The sequence below is a fragment of the Alosa sapidissima genome, chromosome 15, assembly GCF_018492685.1.
Source record: "Alosa sapidissima isolate fAloSap1 chromosome 15, fAloSap1.pri, whole genome shotgun sequence".
NCBI classification, from domain to species: Eukaryota; Metazoa; Chordata; class Actinopteri; order Clupeiformes; family Clupeidae; genus Alosa; species Alosa sapidissima.
This window is the reverse complement of record NC_055971.1, coordinates 15,326,233-15,342,153: the sequence shown is the minus strand read 5'-3', so window position 1 is coordinate 15,342,153 and position 15,921 is coordinate 15,326,233. Positions and strand designations below refer to the sequence as shown.

The 15,921-nt window shown below is 43.7% G+C and overlaps 2 protein-coding genes across 4 annotated transcripts; both read right to left on the bottom strand.

Moving 5' to 3' along the window:
- Window positions 1–19: 19 nt before the first annotated feature.
- LOC121684644 (protein IWS1 homolog) lies at window positions 20–15,653 on the bottom strand. 3 transcript variants are annotated; one of them, XM_042064710.1, is made up of 17 exons: window positions 15,213–15,653; window positions 14,758–14,846; window positions 14,098–14,647; window positions 13,415–13,468; window positions 13,039–13,243; window positions 12,717–12,771; window positions 12,485–12,594; window positions 11,235–11,391; window positions 10,879–10,961; window positions 10,202–10,331; window positions 7,227–7,344; window positions 6,875–6,989; window positions 3,480–3,539; window positions 2,297–2,353; window positions 1,845–1,956; window positions 1,349–1,502; window positions 411–545 (listed from the first exon to the last, which is right to left on the bottom strand). In XM_042064710.1, exons 1-16 carry the CDS (start codon window positions 15,250–15,252, stop codon window positions 1,374–1,376), a joined length of 2,064 nt encoding a protein of 687 aa, XP_041920644.1. In that variant the 5' UTR covers window positions 15,253–15,653; the 3' UTR covers window positions 411–545; window positions 1,349–1,373. The 3 variants fall into 3 exon arrangements, with proteins under 3 accessions (XP_041920643.1, XP_041920645.1, XP_041920644.1); XM_042064709.1 differs by lacking the exon at window positions 1,349–1,502 and having other exon boundaries at window positions 20–545; window positions 15,213–15,652; XM_042064711.1 differs by lacking the exons at window positions 1,349–1,502; window positions 3,480–3,539 and having other exon boundaries at window positions 20–545; window positions 15,213–15,650.
- Window positions 4,295–6,835, bottom strand: ccdc82 (coiled-coil domain containing 82). The gene has a single exon (XM_042064714.1). It carries the CDS (start codon window positions 6,068–6,070, stop codon window positions 4,634–4,636), a length of 1,437 nt encoding a protein of 478 aa, XP_041920648.1. The 5' UTR covers window positions 6,071–6,835; the 3' UTR covers window positions 4,295–4,633.
- Window positions 15,654–15,921: the final 268 nt, after the last annotated feature.

Genomic DNA, 15,921 nt, shown 5'->3' with positions numbered 1-15,921 from the left:
ATCATTACAGTAGATCATATCCCTGGAAACCATGGAAAAGGCTTTATTATGAAAAGTGACATCAATCTCATCCGACAGCAAAGAGCACAGCGACTCCGCTCCACTCCTGTACAACATCTGCCTGAAAGAAATGGGAAATCAACACCTAACACTATCTTATGGACAAAGAACCAGCACTGCCTAGCAATGCACACTAATAATATCTTACACTTAATTTCAGATGGGGATGGGTGGGGGGGATGGGTGAGTGCGAGGTGGAGGAGGTGGGGTGAAACTGAGCAGGATCTCAGCGTATGGATAGTTATGCAGAATCAGGGAAACCAAAAAAATAAAATAAAATAAAAACAAAACATCGGCCAAAAAAAGAAAAAACAACAAAATAAAAACAAAAATCTGAAACAATGTTTGTTCTAAAATCAAAGGGGCATGCGGTTGCCCTCTACGCTGATCTTGACTGCATGGCCAGTCTTGGTCAGGCGGCGGATATCGGCGAAACGACGCATCTGTTTGTCCACGCGAGACATGGCCTTCTTGACGACTGGACCCTGCAGCAGAGAGCAGAAGAGAAGAGATGTGAGTGAAATGCCCATACAGCGGAGCAAGTGACCCATGTGACTGGGTCTGCTTGACCCAAAATCCAACCTGTGCACTCCTGAGATTCCAGATTCAGGACCGTTCACGGACACTCGAGTAACTCGTCTTCGTTCAAGTCACTCCATTCATGTGCCACAGCCTAGAAAAAGGTGCGGCTAACTGAAATGCCTGCTCTGCCAGTGCAGTTAAAGATGCGGCAGCCAAGCATCTCAAATACCTTCCCACATGCTACTAGAATGCAATACCAGCAGTACGCTATGGCAGCGTGTGCCAGAGCAATCTAACAACATCCCTAACAACCACAACCGTTCCTGACAATCCTACTAAAAGCCTCATACATCAACAATCACATCAACTCTGTATTTAGCTTGCTAATTAGGGAGTTATGTAAAATACAAAGCCTATATTAATCCAGCTGTTAAGAGATTTGTTGTTGTAAGAACCAGAGGTTTGCACAGATGCTCAACACATTCAAGAGCTCAGACACTACTGAATGCAATTGCACCACACTACAGTGCATTCACCATATTGCATCTTTACAATAAGATTAAAACAAAATCAACGACACCACCTTCTGACTTCTTGAAAGCAACTAATTTCACTCTCTGATCCTTGTATTCTAATCGCTATTGCCAAACTCAGTGGTGGCAAGAATGCCTCGGCTTTGTTTCGGCAGGCTGGCTGACGGGCGGGCATCGCACTCACTGCAAACCGTGCACCACCATTCAGACACACGTCATGCATGAGCACTTACTGCCCCCATGTGGCAGGAGCAGGAGCTACAAGGGCATGTGGTTGCCCTCCACACTGATCTTCACGGCCCCCTGTAAGCGTCGCCGCCTCCGCTCATCGGCAATGCGCCGCTTGTGCTTCTCCAAGCGACTTATGCCTTTCTTAAAGGAACCAATCTATAGGAACCAATCACATCAATAGTGGCAACTGCATATTCACCTATGCGACAACAGAGGTTTTGCCTGAAAGAATTTACAGGATGAAACACAGTGGACCATATTCTTCTTGACATAGCCATCTTCACAGATTACAGTTTTGGCACAACAGATTAAAATTAAACAGAACATAGAATACAGAATATACATTACACTGCTGCCCCCATTTCATCATACATCTACTGATGGCAGATTTTAATCAGATCATGACCCCTGAAATGAAGTTTGCAGAAGATTGACACTTTAAATCACAATGAGGTTCAGATGTACACTACATGGCACACAGAGATCTGGTTTACTCACCCGGTTGGAGTCTGTGTCTACATTCCATTTGGGCCGGACCACGTAATCTTTGTTCGAGGGCATGGGCACTCGGGCACGTGCGCAGAAGCCTGGGTCACCCGGGCGAAGGGCTCTGATGGACGCAAGAGAGGAAAAATGGACGAGAAGAAACATGGGTGAGAGAATGGCGAGTGCAGGGCCACAACATCAGGCGGCCATCACATTGTAAATAACGAAGCGGCAGTGGTGAAGCGTGACGCAGCACTCGGACCATAACAAAAGGTCAATCTTTCCAAGCGGTCTACCTTCTATTGCCTAAACTGACAAATGACGAGCCACGTGTTACATTTTGAAAGTTGAACCAAGTTCAACGCTCAAATTGTTTGGCATCAGCCACATTTTGATCAGTTACCGGAGTGTCCCCGAGTACCTCAGGATTGTGGGTAATAAAGTGGTCATGGAAATATACTCACTTTTCCTCTCCCGTCAGCACTTTCTCCAGATCCCTGCGTGGTGTCTGTCCCCCTGAGCTAGAGAGGAGAGGACACACACACACACACACACCAGGTCACTTTCACTCACCACAGGCTGGAACAATGCAAGTCACATTACACACTTCAGCTCTCCTCCATCATCACTGACCCCAACACACAGGCATTCACACTCAGGAGTCTAACTCCAATTACATTTCAGATGCAAACACTCAAAGATGGCTGTTCAAGTTAGTCAACAAAGTTAGTCATCAGTGCTGCACGACTTGGGGTAAATATCTTATGGTGAGTTTTCTGACAGATATTGCAATTGCAATGTGATTTGTATTATCATTTTTGAAAGCCATGCTTCAGTTCAATATTCCAAATTTGACTCTAAATTGGACTTCTTCTGATTGGTGAACATGCTTTGTGCATGAGAAGCACAGTACTCCTGTTAGGTGAGATTTACTGTCTGTGACACAAGGGAGAAGGACATGAATATAAAATCATAGACGTGAACACATAAACCATTGGGGCAAGCTGCACGAATAATATCAGTCTTTGTGATTACATTGCTTTAAACTGTGATTTCAATTAATTGTGTAGCCCTAGTCCCCCTAACAAGACATACGCAAAAAAGTAGTCTGTTGCCAACCTGGGCACTTGGGGTGTTCGTTACACACAAATGTTACACACAATGAAAGCGTGAGTCATTATAACTGTGTGGGCATGGACTATTAAGAGGAGAGACCTGGACACCTAGACAGGGTATGTCCAGAGGACAAACTGTAAAGTTAGTACTGGTGTTATTACACGAGTGTGCAAGAGGGTGGAGGCGAGGGACTGATGCAGGCAATGTACCTTAAAATAATGTACACTTTATATATTTAATGATTCTACCAAATGACCCACTGACACTATATAGTTAGGGACAGATCTTACTCTTACTGGAATGTAACCATCCCTGCAAGGGGACTTCAGAATGTAATAATTTAAAACATAGCTGGCATTGGGACAGACAAAAACTGTAAAGCTCAGGCAGTTTTCACAAGATCATCAATCCATTCCACACGAAAGGGGCCTTAAGCCCACAGGTCAAATGCCAAAGCCTAGCACTGGGCTATTAAGACTGGGCATACATGCCATTCTGTTGCCACAGCTTTGCCATGCATACAGAGAGAACCTGGGTGGAGGGGGGGCAAAGACATCCGGCTCCTGGGGCCTGTCCACCTTCTCGGGCTCACTTAGGTGGGGGTCGCGGTTTAAAGGTCAGAGGTAACAGGAGGAGTGATGGAGATTGTGGAGAGAGGGAGGAATGAAGGGATAGAGGAGACAACGGGTGAGATACAGAAAGGGGGAGTCTGAGAAATGAGAGGAGGGAGATAAATGCTAGGGGAATTATAAGTGAAGTGAAAGGTAAAAAAGACAGAGAATGACACTTGGAGAGTAAACAGTGTTTGCATTTAGAATTATGAACCCCAAGCTTTGTCCAAGATAGATATGCAAATCTATTTTGCCTATAAAAACAGCACGTGACTAGATTGCAGAAACTATCAAACTCAAGTCAAGAAAGAAGTCCAGAAAGATCAAGACACTTTATATGTGCTCTGGCTTCCAAAGTTCTGTGATTGTCAAGTATGTGGAGTTTATATAAACACCACAATTACCTGACGTCATGTTCATGTAGATTCAACACTAAGCAAATGTACTTCCCTGGTAAAGTAGTTTTAGATAACTGTGTAAACCTGACCATCTTCAGCACTTCACCTTGACAGTAAATACTGTTACAGAGCACAAGCCTGTAGATTGATGGCCATTTGATTGGACATGCTGCTCAGCTCCCATAGGAAGTACAATACTACTTATTGGGCAATCAGAGGGGTCCATAGCACTAACCTGACAGAAAAGACAGTTAAAGGTAAATATTTCAACATGTTTTGAGAATTTGTAACCAAATTTCTTTTCTTAAAAAAAAAAAAAAAATAAGGAGAGGGAAGAGACAATTTTCTGATTACTTTATTTTCCATTATACATAAATGAGAGGATCCTACATTAACTATTAAAAGACATGATCAAAGTTTCATTATGCTTTTCAGATAACAAATGGTCTCTGGCTAAAGTTTAGGTATATGATAAAAAGCAAGCATAAAAGATATGGAACACATAATGACTACCAAAGATAATAACAAAATCAAAGTTAGACTTGAGTCTCTGTTAAACGAATGCATGTGTATCTGTATGCAAGTGTTTGACAGTAAAAGGTGAATGGAGTTATTTTTGTCAAGTCAAGCAAAGCAGGCCTGCTTCTAAAGCGTCTGCATTAGGCCTACGAATAATCTAATCCAATTTCTCCTCTTGGAAGAAGTCTGCCTTGTTAAGGTGCTCCTGAAGACTGTCATATTGCTCATTGATCCAGCCATTCTGGAGGAGCGAAGCAAAAACTTTCTTGACTGTCTCCTTCACAGGCTCTTCATCTCCTTGTTCTGCGTCTCCATCTCCATCTTTCTTGGTGTGTTCCTCGATCACTGTGCGGCAGCCCACAAAGAGGTGGTATTTGAAGTGTTTCAGCGCGTGGTACACCTCTGTTCGGCTGGCGCAGACAGAGCCAACACAGAAGCTCTGCTTGTCTTCGGGCAAAAAGTGATCTTCCTGCAAAGTTTTCGTGTCATAAAGCTGGCCAGACAGCACCACAGAGAAACGTCCGGTGCGGTCTAGCTCGCAAGCCTCACACCTCCGTCCACTTTGGGTAAGCTTTACCTGCACCTGTGGGTAGCACTCCACACGATGTTTGTAGCGCTCCTTCCAGCGGCTCCTAAGTTTAAGATTCTCCAGCCGCGGTAGGACTAATCTTTCGTCAAAATAGTGCAAAGACTCCTTCATCTCGAGCGCATAGCGCTTGGTCCGCTCGCCACTGTACAAGGACTTCAAGAAGTTGTCATCCAGGACATTTATTAGCAAAGACTTCACCACCACTTGAAAGTGAATGAGTGGGGACTTGGTAATGAACTGCGATGGAAGCTGAGAAAGTACATCTATCTTTTCTGCGTCGTCGCCGTCATTTTTATTCTGCCCCCCCTCGTCTTCCACTATGAAGTCTTTGAGGCTATCATCCTCTGACGCACTGTTCTCATCGCTGCTTCGCACCATCGTAGGAGCCGCGACCTCTTCTTCCTCCTCCTCCTCTTTCTCTTCTTTTTTCTCTTCATCTTTCTCCTCGCTACCAGCCTCTTTGGAATTCTCGGGTTCGTCGCTGTCCGACTTCTGAGTTGAAGCTCGTCGCCTTTGAGACCTGGAAACACCCTGTTTTCTCCTTTGAACCAATTCAGCGAGTTTGCGTTGTCGCTCTTTCCGTTTAGCATCTGTTTGCTTGGTGTCTTCATCTGTTTTTATCCTTTTAAACCTCTTGTTCTTGTCCATTTTTCTGACAGGTACACCAACATCGCTGTCTGAATCACTTGAGCTGTCGTTCAGTGCTGTAGCACTTGGGGCCGAGCGCTTTCGACTGTTCCGAGAAACCACTTTTTCCTCACTTTCGCTGCTATCATCACTGTCGTCAGAGCTTTCTTTCTTTTTGCTTTTTTTCTTATCCGAGTCAACCGAGGTGTCAGACCCACTGGAGTAACTTTCAAACTCGCTCTCTGAACAACTAACACTTGTAGTGCTGGCCAGGGACTCTTCGTCGCTGTCATCCAGGAAGGGTTGGCGCGTCTTAGTGCTATCAACACGCTTTGGCGCTGTGCCGTATTTATTACGTTTCCCCCAATTTTTGAACATTGTCAAACGTAGAAATTATGTCCACAATTCAAATAAAACAAATGTTCGTAGTTATGGAAATGAGGTGAATAGCAATGAAACTGCCTGTGATGATTCTGTATTGAAGAATGTTTTTCGTTTAGCGGTAGCAGTTAGCTAATGGTTGTAGATACGCTGCACCCAGGCAGAGGTGAAACCTGAGTCTTATATTCTATCCGTAAAAAGTAGCAGTGTCTGCGTGTAGGTTTCTGGTCCTCAACAGACGAGCTCCCATGGTGCGTAATACCAGCAGTCTGTCTAATGTCTTCGAGACAACAGCCTAAACACCTAGCCAGCCATTAGCCTGCTAGCATTCCGTTGCATTGTGTGCAAGTCTTCAACAAAAACGTTTGCATGCAGCTTCACGGAACATGAAGAAACTTAGAAATATAAAGCAACTATCGCGTTGGAAACGAGGAAATAAACGGCAGACGGTAAGATACAAATGAAATCAACGAATAATATTTAGGGCGATCTGTTTTTCTCCCCCGATCCGTCAGGCATGTACGCACACTGCGCACACACCTTTCTTCTTCTTGTTCCCCGTCGTGCATCAGAGGGGCTCTGCCCTCTACTTCCACCATGTGGCAGGCCGGTGAACAAATAAACAGCCAGGGGTACGTGGAGCAAAAGGGGATTAAAACGCTCTGTAGACATTGGAGGCTGTGAACCTAAAACAAAACCACCTCCTTAGCAGCTTCTTTTAATCATCATGTGTGACTCTAATGCTCCGTCGTATGTTTGTGTATGTGTAAGTGTGTGTAAAAATGTTTTGGGGTAACCAACCTGAGGCGTCTGCCGCGAGGGGCAACCTGTTGGTCCAGGTCTCGTTGTTCTCGCTCCTCTCTGGTCATGCATTTATAGTTGGACGATAACCCGAAGATTGGCCTGGACCACTCATCTGTGAAGCAAAATACAGAATACTGCTGCGATCCAAGACAGATGTGTGTACCGGTATGTGTGCAAACAAATGGCAACAAGTAAGCCTTTGTGATTAATTGCTAATTCGAAAACTCATAAATCAACACATGCGAGAGTTGCCTTGGCATGGTTAGCTTTCTGCAGCATCTTCCATTTCTTTGTTGAGCAGTCAAAGTGAGTGTAAGTGTTTTATGCGGTGTGTTGTCTGTATACTTACTGATGAGTTTGAGGGCGAGGTTTTTGTTGCCGCGTGACTCTTTGGGGTGCTTGTAGAGGAACATGACGGCACGGCCAATCCCACTGTGCTTCAGGGTCTCCTGACTGACGCTGGGCAGCTGGGGAGAGACAGCAGGGTAACTCACGCAAATGTGCACGGAGGACCATGCCACCTCCTTCAGACACTGTTAAGCAGGGCTCTCAAGTTTTGAAGTTTGCAAGGAGTGAGATTTTGTTTCTCAGGGGGAGGGGGCGTGGCATTGGCAAAACAGTGCCACGCCCCCTGCCCCCAGATCGAAGTACATGAAAGTCCTACGTCTGCTTGAACTACTCGTGGCGCCACGCCCCCCCATCCCCCCCCCCAGATCAACAGACCCACCCTCCCCATAACCCATCGACCCAGCTTCATGAGAGCACAAATTCCATTATTTCAAACACACTGTTTTATTTATTCTTGAACCCTATAGTAAATAATAATAACAAATTATAATAATAATTTCACCCAAATGGGCCCTTTGAACAGCAGTGGCTCATTCTGCTCTAAACAAACAGAAAACAACCAAATGAGAAAAAGCACATTTAGCCCCAAATGGTCTTTTGAACAGTGGTGGTTCTGTCCGTGTGTGTGTGTGTGTGTGTGTGTGTGTGTTTATGAGTGATGTTGTGTGTTGTAAGTGTTTGTGGCAGATTTTGATGCCTTGATGACTGATACTGGGGGCTCCCATTTAAAGCACTGTGGTTCAATGTCAGCCATTTTCACAGTCATGAGGCCATCCTTAAAAATATTCTTGTTTGCAGTAATAGCCAAAAAAATTAAAAAAAAATGGGTCGGTAGGTAGATCAATATTTTTTTTTTCAAGATTCAAAGTAAAAAAAAAAAAAAGTACAATTTTGGTCACGTAGGTATGAATTTGAACAAATGTGCATATTGTGACGTAACTGACTGGGTCCTCAACCCGTGCCTTCAGGCGCATCACTGCAAACCTCAATCTGATGCAGGTTATGTAGACCAGCCTCTCTCAAACTTCTTTGACCTGAGGCCCAGTCATGGCAGACTTTGGGGTCATAGGGCTCATCTACACGTACCCAACCCCACTCCCTCCAAATCAAATTGTCATTATCATTATCACAATCATTATTATGCCTATATTGTTATACATGCACTTTCACTTAAATGTTTTGTGACATGCACATCAGAGGACTGCTTTACTAATGTAAGATATAATTAGTTTAATTGTTTTTGCATGGTTGCATGATGCTTGCATAAGAAAAGAAATACTTCTCAAAACAACAATTATATGGGTGCTATTGTTTTGGGATGTTTCCCTCATGCAAGCATCATACATTGGTAGGAAATGGAGAAAAAAAATACATGTTTTTTTAGTGAAGTTTAATTTGAATGCCTGAAGGATTCAGGAAACACAATACCAGCTTTTTTGGCGAGCAGATAGGTGTAAATCACTGATCTATTGATCTTTAACAGATAGAAAGAAGGCTACAATAGCTTTTGGCCACGTTATATTCAAATTTGACTATACAATACTCAGTATACCATGTATTATACAGTCTCTACTCTGCTGCTATGGAAGTTCCAAAAATCAACGTTGTTGTCAAGTGTCGTTAAACAATTAAATAGCATTCAACAGGTTGAAGCGGAGCTTTGGAGCGATAACGTTTGGGGGACGTTATCGATTAGTTTCAGTTTCTCTCGCGCAGGCGCCTGCATTGAATGAACGCTCATACCACCACTTTATTGTATGGCTCCATGTTTAATGACATCGATAGCAGAAACGTTTGTTTTCTTTTTTTGTCGGTCGGTGGTATCTTGATCAACTGCGCAGCAAATTATCAGACGAAGCACCGGGCCTAATTTCACTCCACGACTCCGCGGACCAGCAGTCTCCACGTTGCGGACCCACATCAAAACAAAACCATTTTCTGATTGGTTGAGAAATCCTATTTTCTGATTGGCCGATAGGTTAGTAACTCAACAGCAGCTCTCTGAGCTAAATGAGTGCACAGACAGCAACGTTGTGTGACACGTTTATAAAATATAGCCCTTAGAAATTTCTGTGCGGGCAAGTTAATAATTTCTCGGAGTGAGAAATGCCATGTGTGGCGTGTGAAGTCATTAAAATGCGTGTGTCTCACGCGCAATGCGTGAGACTCGAGAGGTCTGCTGTTAAGGCCCACGCCTACTGGCGTCTATTCGCGATGACGCTCAAGACGCTTTTTAACCTCTAGCGTTGACACGTCAGACACCGCCAGTGGGCTTTGCTCCATCAAAAGTAATGGAGTTGTAAGCTTTGCCGTCACTTCACACATGCCACTTTGACGCCGCCAGTGGACGTTGCCCTTTACACTACATGCTTAGCATTGTAATTTAGAAAACAACAGAAACTTATGGGAGAAATGCTGTTAAGCTATTTAAACATGGAACAAGCCCCAAAGATCCTACCTTAAGGGCTGTTCACACCAGGGAAGAAGACTATAAAGATAACTGTAACTATAACAATATGACTGTCCACACTGAATAAGGACAGTCTCTCCTGGTGTTGATGAATGTGATGTGTAAAATGTAATGGATTCTGATTGGATCTCAACTTTTTTTAGCATTCTCAAAACTCTGAAAGTGATCCCCAATTATATTGTTCTCCATGTTGTAATTGTTATAGTATGTGTGTGGACGTTGTGATTCATATTAGTTAGTTAGACTTTTTAGACTGATCTTCATTGGGGAGATCTTTCAGAAAATTCTAGTGCTTTCAATGTTCAGAAGTTTTATTATATTATTTCTGTTAGTATGAATCATAGGTGTTTAGTACAAAACTTAAATGTACCAAGACTGACCAACGTCAACAGCAACAGATGAAACAGATGCAACCAAGTATTTTACAGTACCGTCATGAAGAATGGGTACTCTGCACTGAACATTTATGTTAACCTACAAACCCAAAAGGCCTTCCTGCGACTTACTTCCTGTAGAATCCTGAGCAGCTCTTCTCTGATCCTGAGGGCAGGAAGGCTCTTGTCTGGCAACGGACTGATCCATTCCTTGATGGCGGACATCACACCACTGTCAATGAACGTCTCCTTCAGATCCTGCCTGAGAACGAGAATAAGAGATCTGATTACCACAGGCAGTCAAGGACCTGACAATTATAGAAGAAAGGTCAGAGGGAAACAGGAAATAGGGTGTACCTTAGACTGCACCATATACCATTATGTATGCATTATATGTGAGGATATTTATTATTATATGGTCTATAACCATGATTCTTGTCCTGGAGTTTGAGCATGATGGGGAGACAACACCGGAAACGTAACTAAAGCATTCCGTTCGTGTAGCGTCTGCTGCAACAATTACCTACAACTGTAATCAATGGAACTGGCTACACCAGACGTGATCGTGGCGTTTACGTTTGGAAATATTAGCCTACTAAACTAGTCTTCACAATCTATTTGCATGCTCTGCGAACAGAGCACTTCAGTTGCACACCCAGTGTAGTCCAGGTTTGAGCCTTGCAGTAGGCATGTGGGTGTATGTAAGGTTAGCAGAAATACTACCGAGAGTGTAGCACCATGGGCAAGGGTATATTTGATTAATTCTTGTGCAAGTTTTATGTTTTTACATAAACATATGGTAAACTTACTTTTTGAGGTGCATAACTACTGTTGGAAGCAGGGTGAGTTTTTTCAAAGCTGGTTTCTTTTGGCTATTTAGTGTTCTGTCCTCCTATAGGGCAAATGTGACATGGTTAGACAAGTAATTGACATCCAACATCACAAATCGGTTGGAACTTGCATATCAACACTGTACGACTCAGAAACAAATACCGATTAACATTTCAAAAGATGTTGATACAGATACATATACTGACTTTAATGGCTGACAAGACATTTTAATAACTTCTCATCTCCAGTATCATCTTAAACAATCATTACCACCACCAGCACCACCACATACACACAGAGAAAGTGGTCCAATGATTCGGAGAAAACCTCTGACCTCTGCTGCCTCTGTCATCTTGGTAATCATGGCGCTCACGACATCATCTGCGTCACTGATGAACGTTCCACCATCTCTGTTTCTTCTGCGCTTTTTGCTCTGGGCCTTTTTCCGAGCCAGCATCATGTCAAAGTCAGACATGAAGTCGGATATTGTGCTGTGGACCACATTACTCATCATTACAACGTAACTAAAGAACCACAAATTTACACACGTTACTTAGCCTAGAAATCTAGACGCACCCTAGCGGCGGCAAATTAATTTGCTCAGCCTGTACGTCTAGTATCGAACCATAGGGATTTCTATCGGCTTAGCACCGTGGATGTTCTCCAATCATAGCGCTCTATTTTGTTAGAGAGTCTTAAGGCGGGCTTAACAGGATAACGACAGTCCTGCGACTGTGAACAACAAGGAAGGTGGCTATGGCGAACGAAGAGCGGTTGTTTGAATCGGCGTTGGCGTCAACTTTGGAGGAGTTGGACTTGTGCTTTTCTTTGAAAGTTGAGCAACACAATGCACTTAAGTCATTACTTTCGAAGAAGGATGTATTTGCCGTTTTGCCGACCGGATACGGATATGGTCGTAGCGCTGGCCTATTGCATGCCTAGGCAGTTTGAAAGACAATTCTCTGCCCGCCCCTTGGATTAAGCGAGGTGAATGGTTCGATGCCAGACTATACATCTCAATGATATAGGATGGCCCCGCCAGGCTACACGTTACTGTGATCCCTTATGTAACTGATCAGTAAGTAATGAGCCTCTCCCCAGATAACACTATGGGGTTATAGCCTCCTCAGTAGTCTGCTCATCTGCGCTGTCCAAGGGTGTATCTCTCCAGTTAAAACTTTCCTCTCATTTTTACTGGAGCTTAAAATACATATGTACGGGTAGAAGTAGTGCAGAATGCTTTTTTTCCATTTTTTTTTTTAAAAATCTGCCATTGTTTTTGTTTAAAAAAGCAGCCGGAAGCGTCTTTTTCGGTTATTCGCTTGTGATTGATCAGCTGTCAAAAAAACCCACGTAGGGCGTTTTACCGCTAGAGGTTGAACATTTCTTAACTTGAACTACTGCTAGAAGTTTAACATTTCTCAATTTTAAAAACAGCTCTGAGCTGCAGAAAAAGACACCCACAATAGTGTTTTACAAGAAGCCGAAGACTTTTTTGAAAACACGGTCTACTCCATAATGTAACGGACGCTGGCAGCTTCAAAAAAGAAGCCTAGTCTGAACGTAGCCTAAGAGATTACTCACTCTCTACCACCCCGATCTACTCCTTCATCAGAGTCTGAGTCATCAGCTGCGACTGCCTTGGAGTCCTGTGGTTTAGCCTTCTCTCCCTCCAGCTCTTCCTGATTGAAGCCCTGAAGGACACAATAAGGGTGAAAGCAATATTAGGGGTCCGAGTTGATAGGGAGACCAAGAAGTAGCACGTCATCACAGGTCAAAGGCGAACAAGATGAAGATGAAGTCATTAGTAACTCACAGTAAACTCTTCATCCTCATCTCCTGACTCTCCAAAGATGTCTGCGATCATTTTTCTGTTGGTGAGAGGGAACAGATGTAAGCAGTGGGCACACATTACAAACTAACTGACGGACAGACCAGCATATTAATGTGATTGATTTTAGAGCACATTACTACATAATGACATGAAGTAAATTGAGAAAGAGAAATGGGAAAGGTAACCATAGTGAGAATGGGTAAGGTACATAAGAACATAGGGGATTAGAGGTTTGTAAAGAAAGAGCATTATTTACATAGAAAGATCAGACAAGGTGTGCGAGTGGAAAAAAGGGGGTGCTTACTCCTCTTCGTCCTCTCCGGACTCACTGTCGCTGCCAAACAGCGTTTTCTCGTCTTTTTTCTCACTGTCTTCTTTTGGCTTCTCCTCTTCCTCGCTGTCTGAGCCCAGCTCGCGCAGTTTGGCGGCATGGGTCTTCTCTGCTATGTCAGAGGCAGCATCGCTGTCCGAGTTCTCTCCGGCTGACATCGGGCGGCTCTTCTTGGCGACTGAGAGACGGAGGAAGGGAGGCACTATTAACTCACCAATCAGATGGACAGACAAACCCAGACAGTAAATGTCACTGAAAGGAAGACTGGAAGAGCTAGAAAGAGACAGATAAAGGCACAGACTGTTAGATTCAAGAGACAGAAGACAAACAAGACACTGAGAACACTCGCCTTTCTCATCATCGTCGTCTTCACTGTCTGAGAGAATGGCCTTCTTCCTCTTCACTGAAATTACAAGCATACCAATCATGTAGCTGTCCCGCTAGGGAGGTACTCAAGTCTTTTAAACACCCACAACACTAAAAAAATGTTTTGTCCCAATTATCATAAACATTTGTTGAGTTACATTTGAGATCATCTGTGATTCCTCACAAATAAATTAAAAGCACCAAAGAATTAAAGTCCATCTAATTGGTAAAACGATTTCTAACACTAACATTTTAACATTCAGTGGATAACGCATTACGATCTGCAAGCTCTGCATTCCCTGAAATGACAAAAAAATGTTCTTCTTACACAGCCTTGGCTCTGTTATCTGGAAAGAAACAGGGTGTGGGGGCCTTTCCACCAAACAATAACAAAACACTGTGTGGAGTTTCTCAGGGAGCACTGAAGGGAGGAGAGAGCTACCTCTCTGGTGTTTTGTTTGGTCTTTGGTTCAAATATAATGCTTTGTTTCTTTGGACAAAAGTATCAGCCAAGAAATAAACATAAACAAGACTTCATCCAGCATTGCTTACTTCTACCTTTAAACATAATACAGAGATCCAAAATAACACGAGACAAATCACAGCAGAAAGATGAATGTTGCATTTGTGTTCTCTACTTTAGAGAGTTCAGGAAGGCGGGAATACCTGGCTTATCCTCGTCATCATCGCTATCTTCTGCAACTCGTCGCGACTGACCCTCCTGCTCTTGGTCACTTCCCGCATCAGGTTTAGCCCGCCCTTCATCCTCTTCCTCGCTGTCTGACTGCATAACTCCCTTCCATTTCCCGCTCCCTTCCTCCTTTTTATCGTCTGCTTTTGTGTCATCGTCATCATCCTCGTCCGAATCTATTATTTTCTTTCTCTTGGGGGCCTCGTTTTCAGAGTCACTTCCTGCGTCCGAAGGTGCCGGCTGGGGTTTACTTGGCTCCTCGTTCTCGGAGTCGCTGGCGTTCTGTTTTTGTTCTTCCTCGTTCTCTGAGGTACTGCCTCTGCGTTTGGGAGGCGAAGCAGCCTCTTCCTCATCGTCATCACTATCCGCAGGTCTGGGACGTTCAGGCTCAGAATCACTGTCATGCCCTGGTCCATCCTTATCAGAGTCACTGTCCTCACCCCTGCCCTCGTCCCGGTCTGAACCGCTGCCTCCACCGTTAGCTCTACTACCAGCAGCGTCTCCCTCGCCGTCACTTCCCTCGTCCTGCGCAAAAACAAAAGGTACAAGTTAGGCAACACAACTAACCGGACGCATTAGTTGGCAGGAGCATATACGTTTTCCAGAACTCCTGAGCACGGGACGTGAGGATTAACCTCGGAGTGGCGAGGTTCGCTTCTCATATCCTCGTCTGCGTCAGAGCCTGGTGCGTTTTCATCTTGGACAGGGGTACCACTGCCATCATCTAGGAACAGAAGCAAAGTCCATGAACACACTGTCTTTGGATAAAAGCATCTGCTATGTAAAAAAACAGGCTACACTAGAAAAGATGACGCTCACACGATTCACATTTGATCAAGAGAAAAATAAACACAGCTGTGATTCTAAACAGCTTCCTCCGAGTTAGCCAAGACTAAAACTAGCATTGTAGTAACTTATTACTTAAGTAGGATGGAATTTTGCAAAACCGTTCAAGACGTGAGCTACATCTTTACATGACCAACAGCTATTTTAAGTAATACCATCAACTTTACTTCAAATTTATAAGCACAAAAAACACACGTGGGAAAATCGTGTCATAAAACACTAAGGCAAACAAAACGTCTCTCACCAGAGTGGTTCCCGGAAAAGAACTCATCTTCACCGTCCATTTGCTCTCTGGACGGAAGGACAGCAAAGTTACTGGTTATATTCGGTGTCGTTTTGTAGACAACGTTTCCCGGGGAAAATATTCCTTGACACTACTTTAAAAAGGTGTTTAGAGTTAAACCGGAAAGAAACAGCGACATGAAAGCGCAAGCCTCAGCAGCAGCGCTGACAAAGGCTCTCTGCCTTGTGTTGGCCTTCCCAACCAAAAAATCGATGGCCACAAACACTCTGGAAATTCAGAGGAAACGATCACTAATCCATGTAATGTTCGTTGATTGTCACCATAAAGACCAATTTTAGATCAAACCACAGAAGTATTCAAATTTACCGGTAGGCAAGAGGAAAAACAGACCTGTTAGCAGGCTAATGCTATCTAAAATGGTGTCAAACTTGTGTTCCACGCATGCGTGTTGTAACAGTGGCGCATGAATATGACGTAGTTTCGAAAACATTCAACTCCATCTGACGTCCACTCCACTCATGTGAGGAAAAAGCACATTTTAGGCCCATCTTTTATGATGGGCTATGAATAAAGAAATGTGTTTCGTTTCTTCGTTTTTATCAGATTAAAATAATCTATTACCCTCTATTTAAGCATCATTTGTATTGATTTGTAGGATCTGTATTTTACTGATGTTATGTGCAGATTCATTTATAAAATGTTTGATATA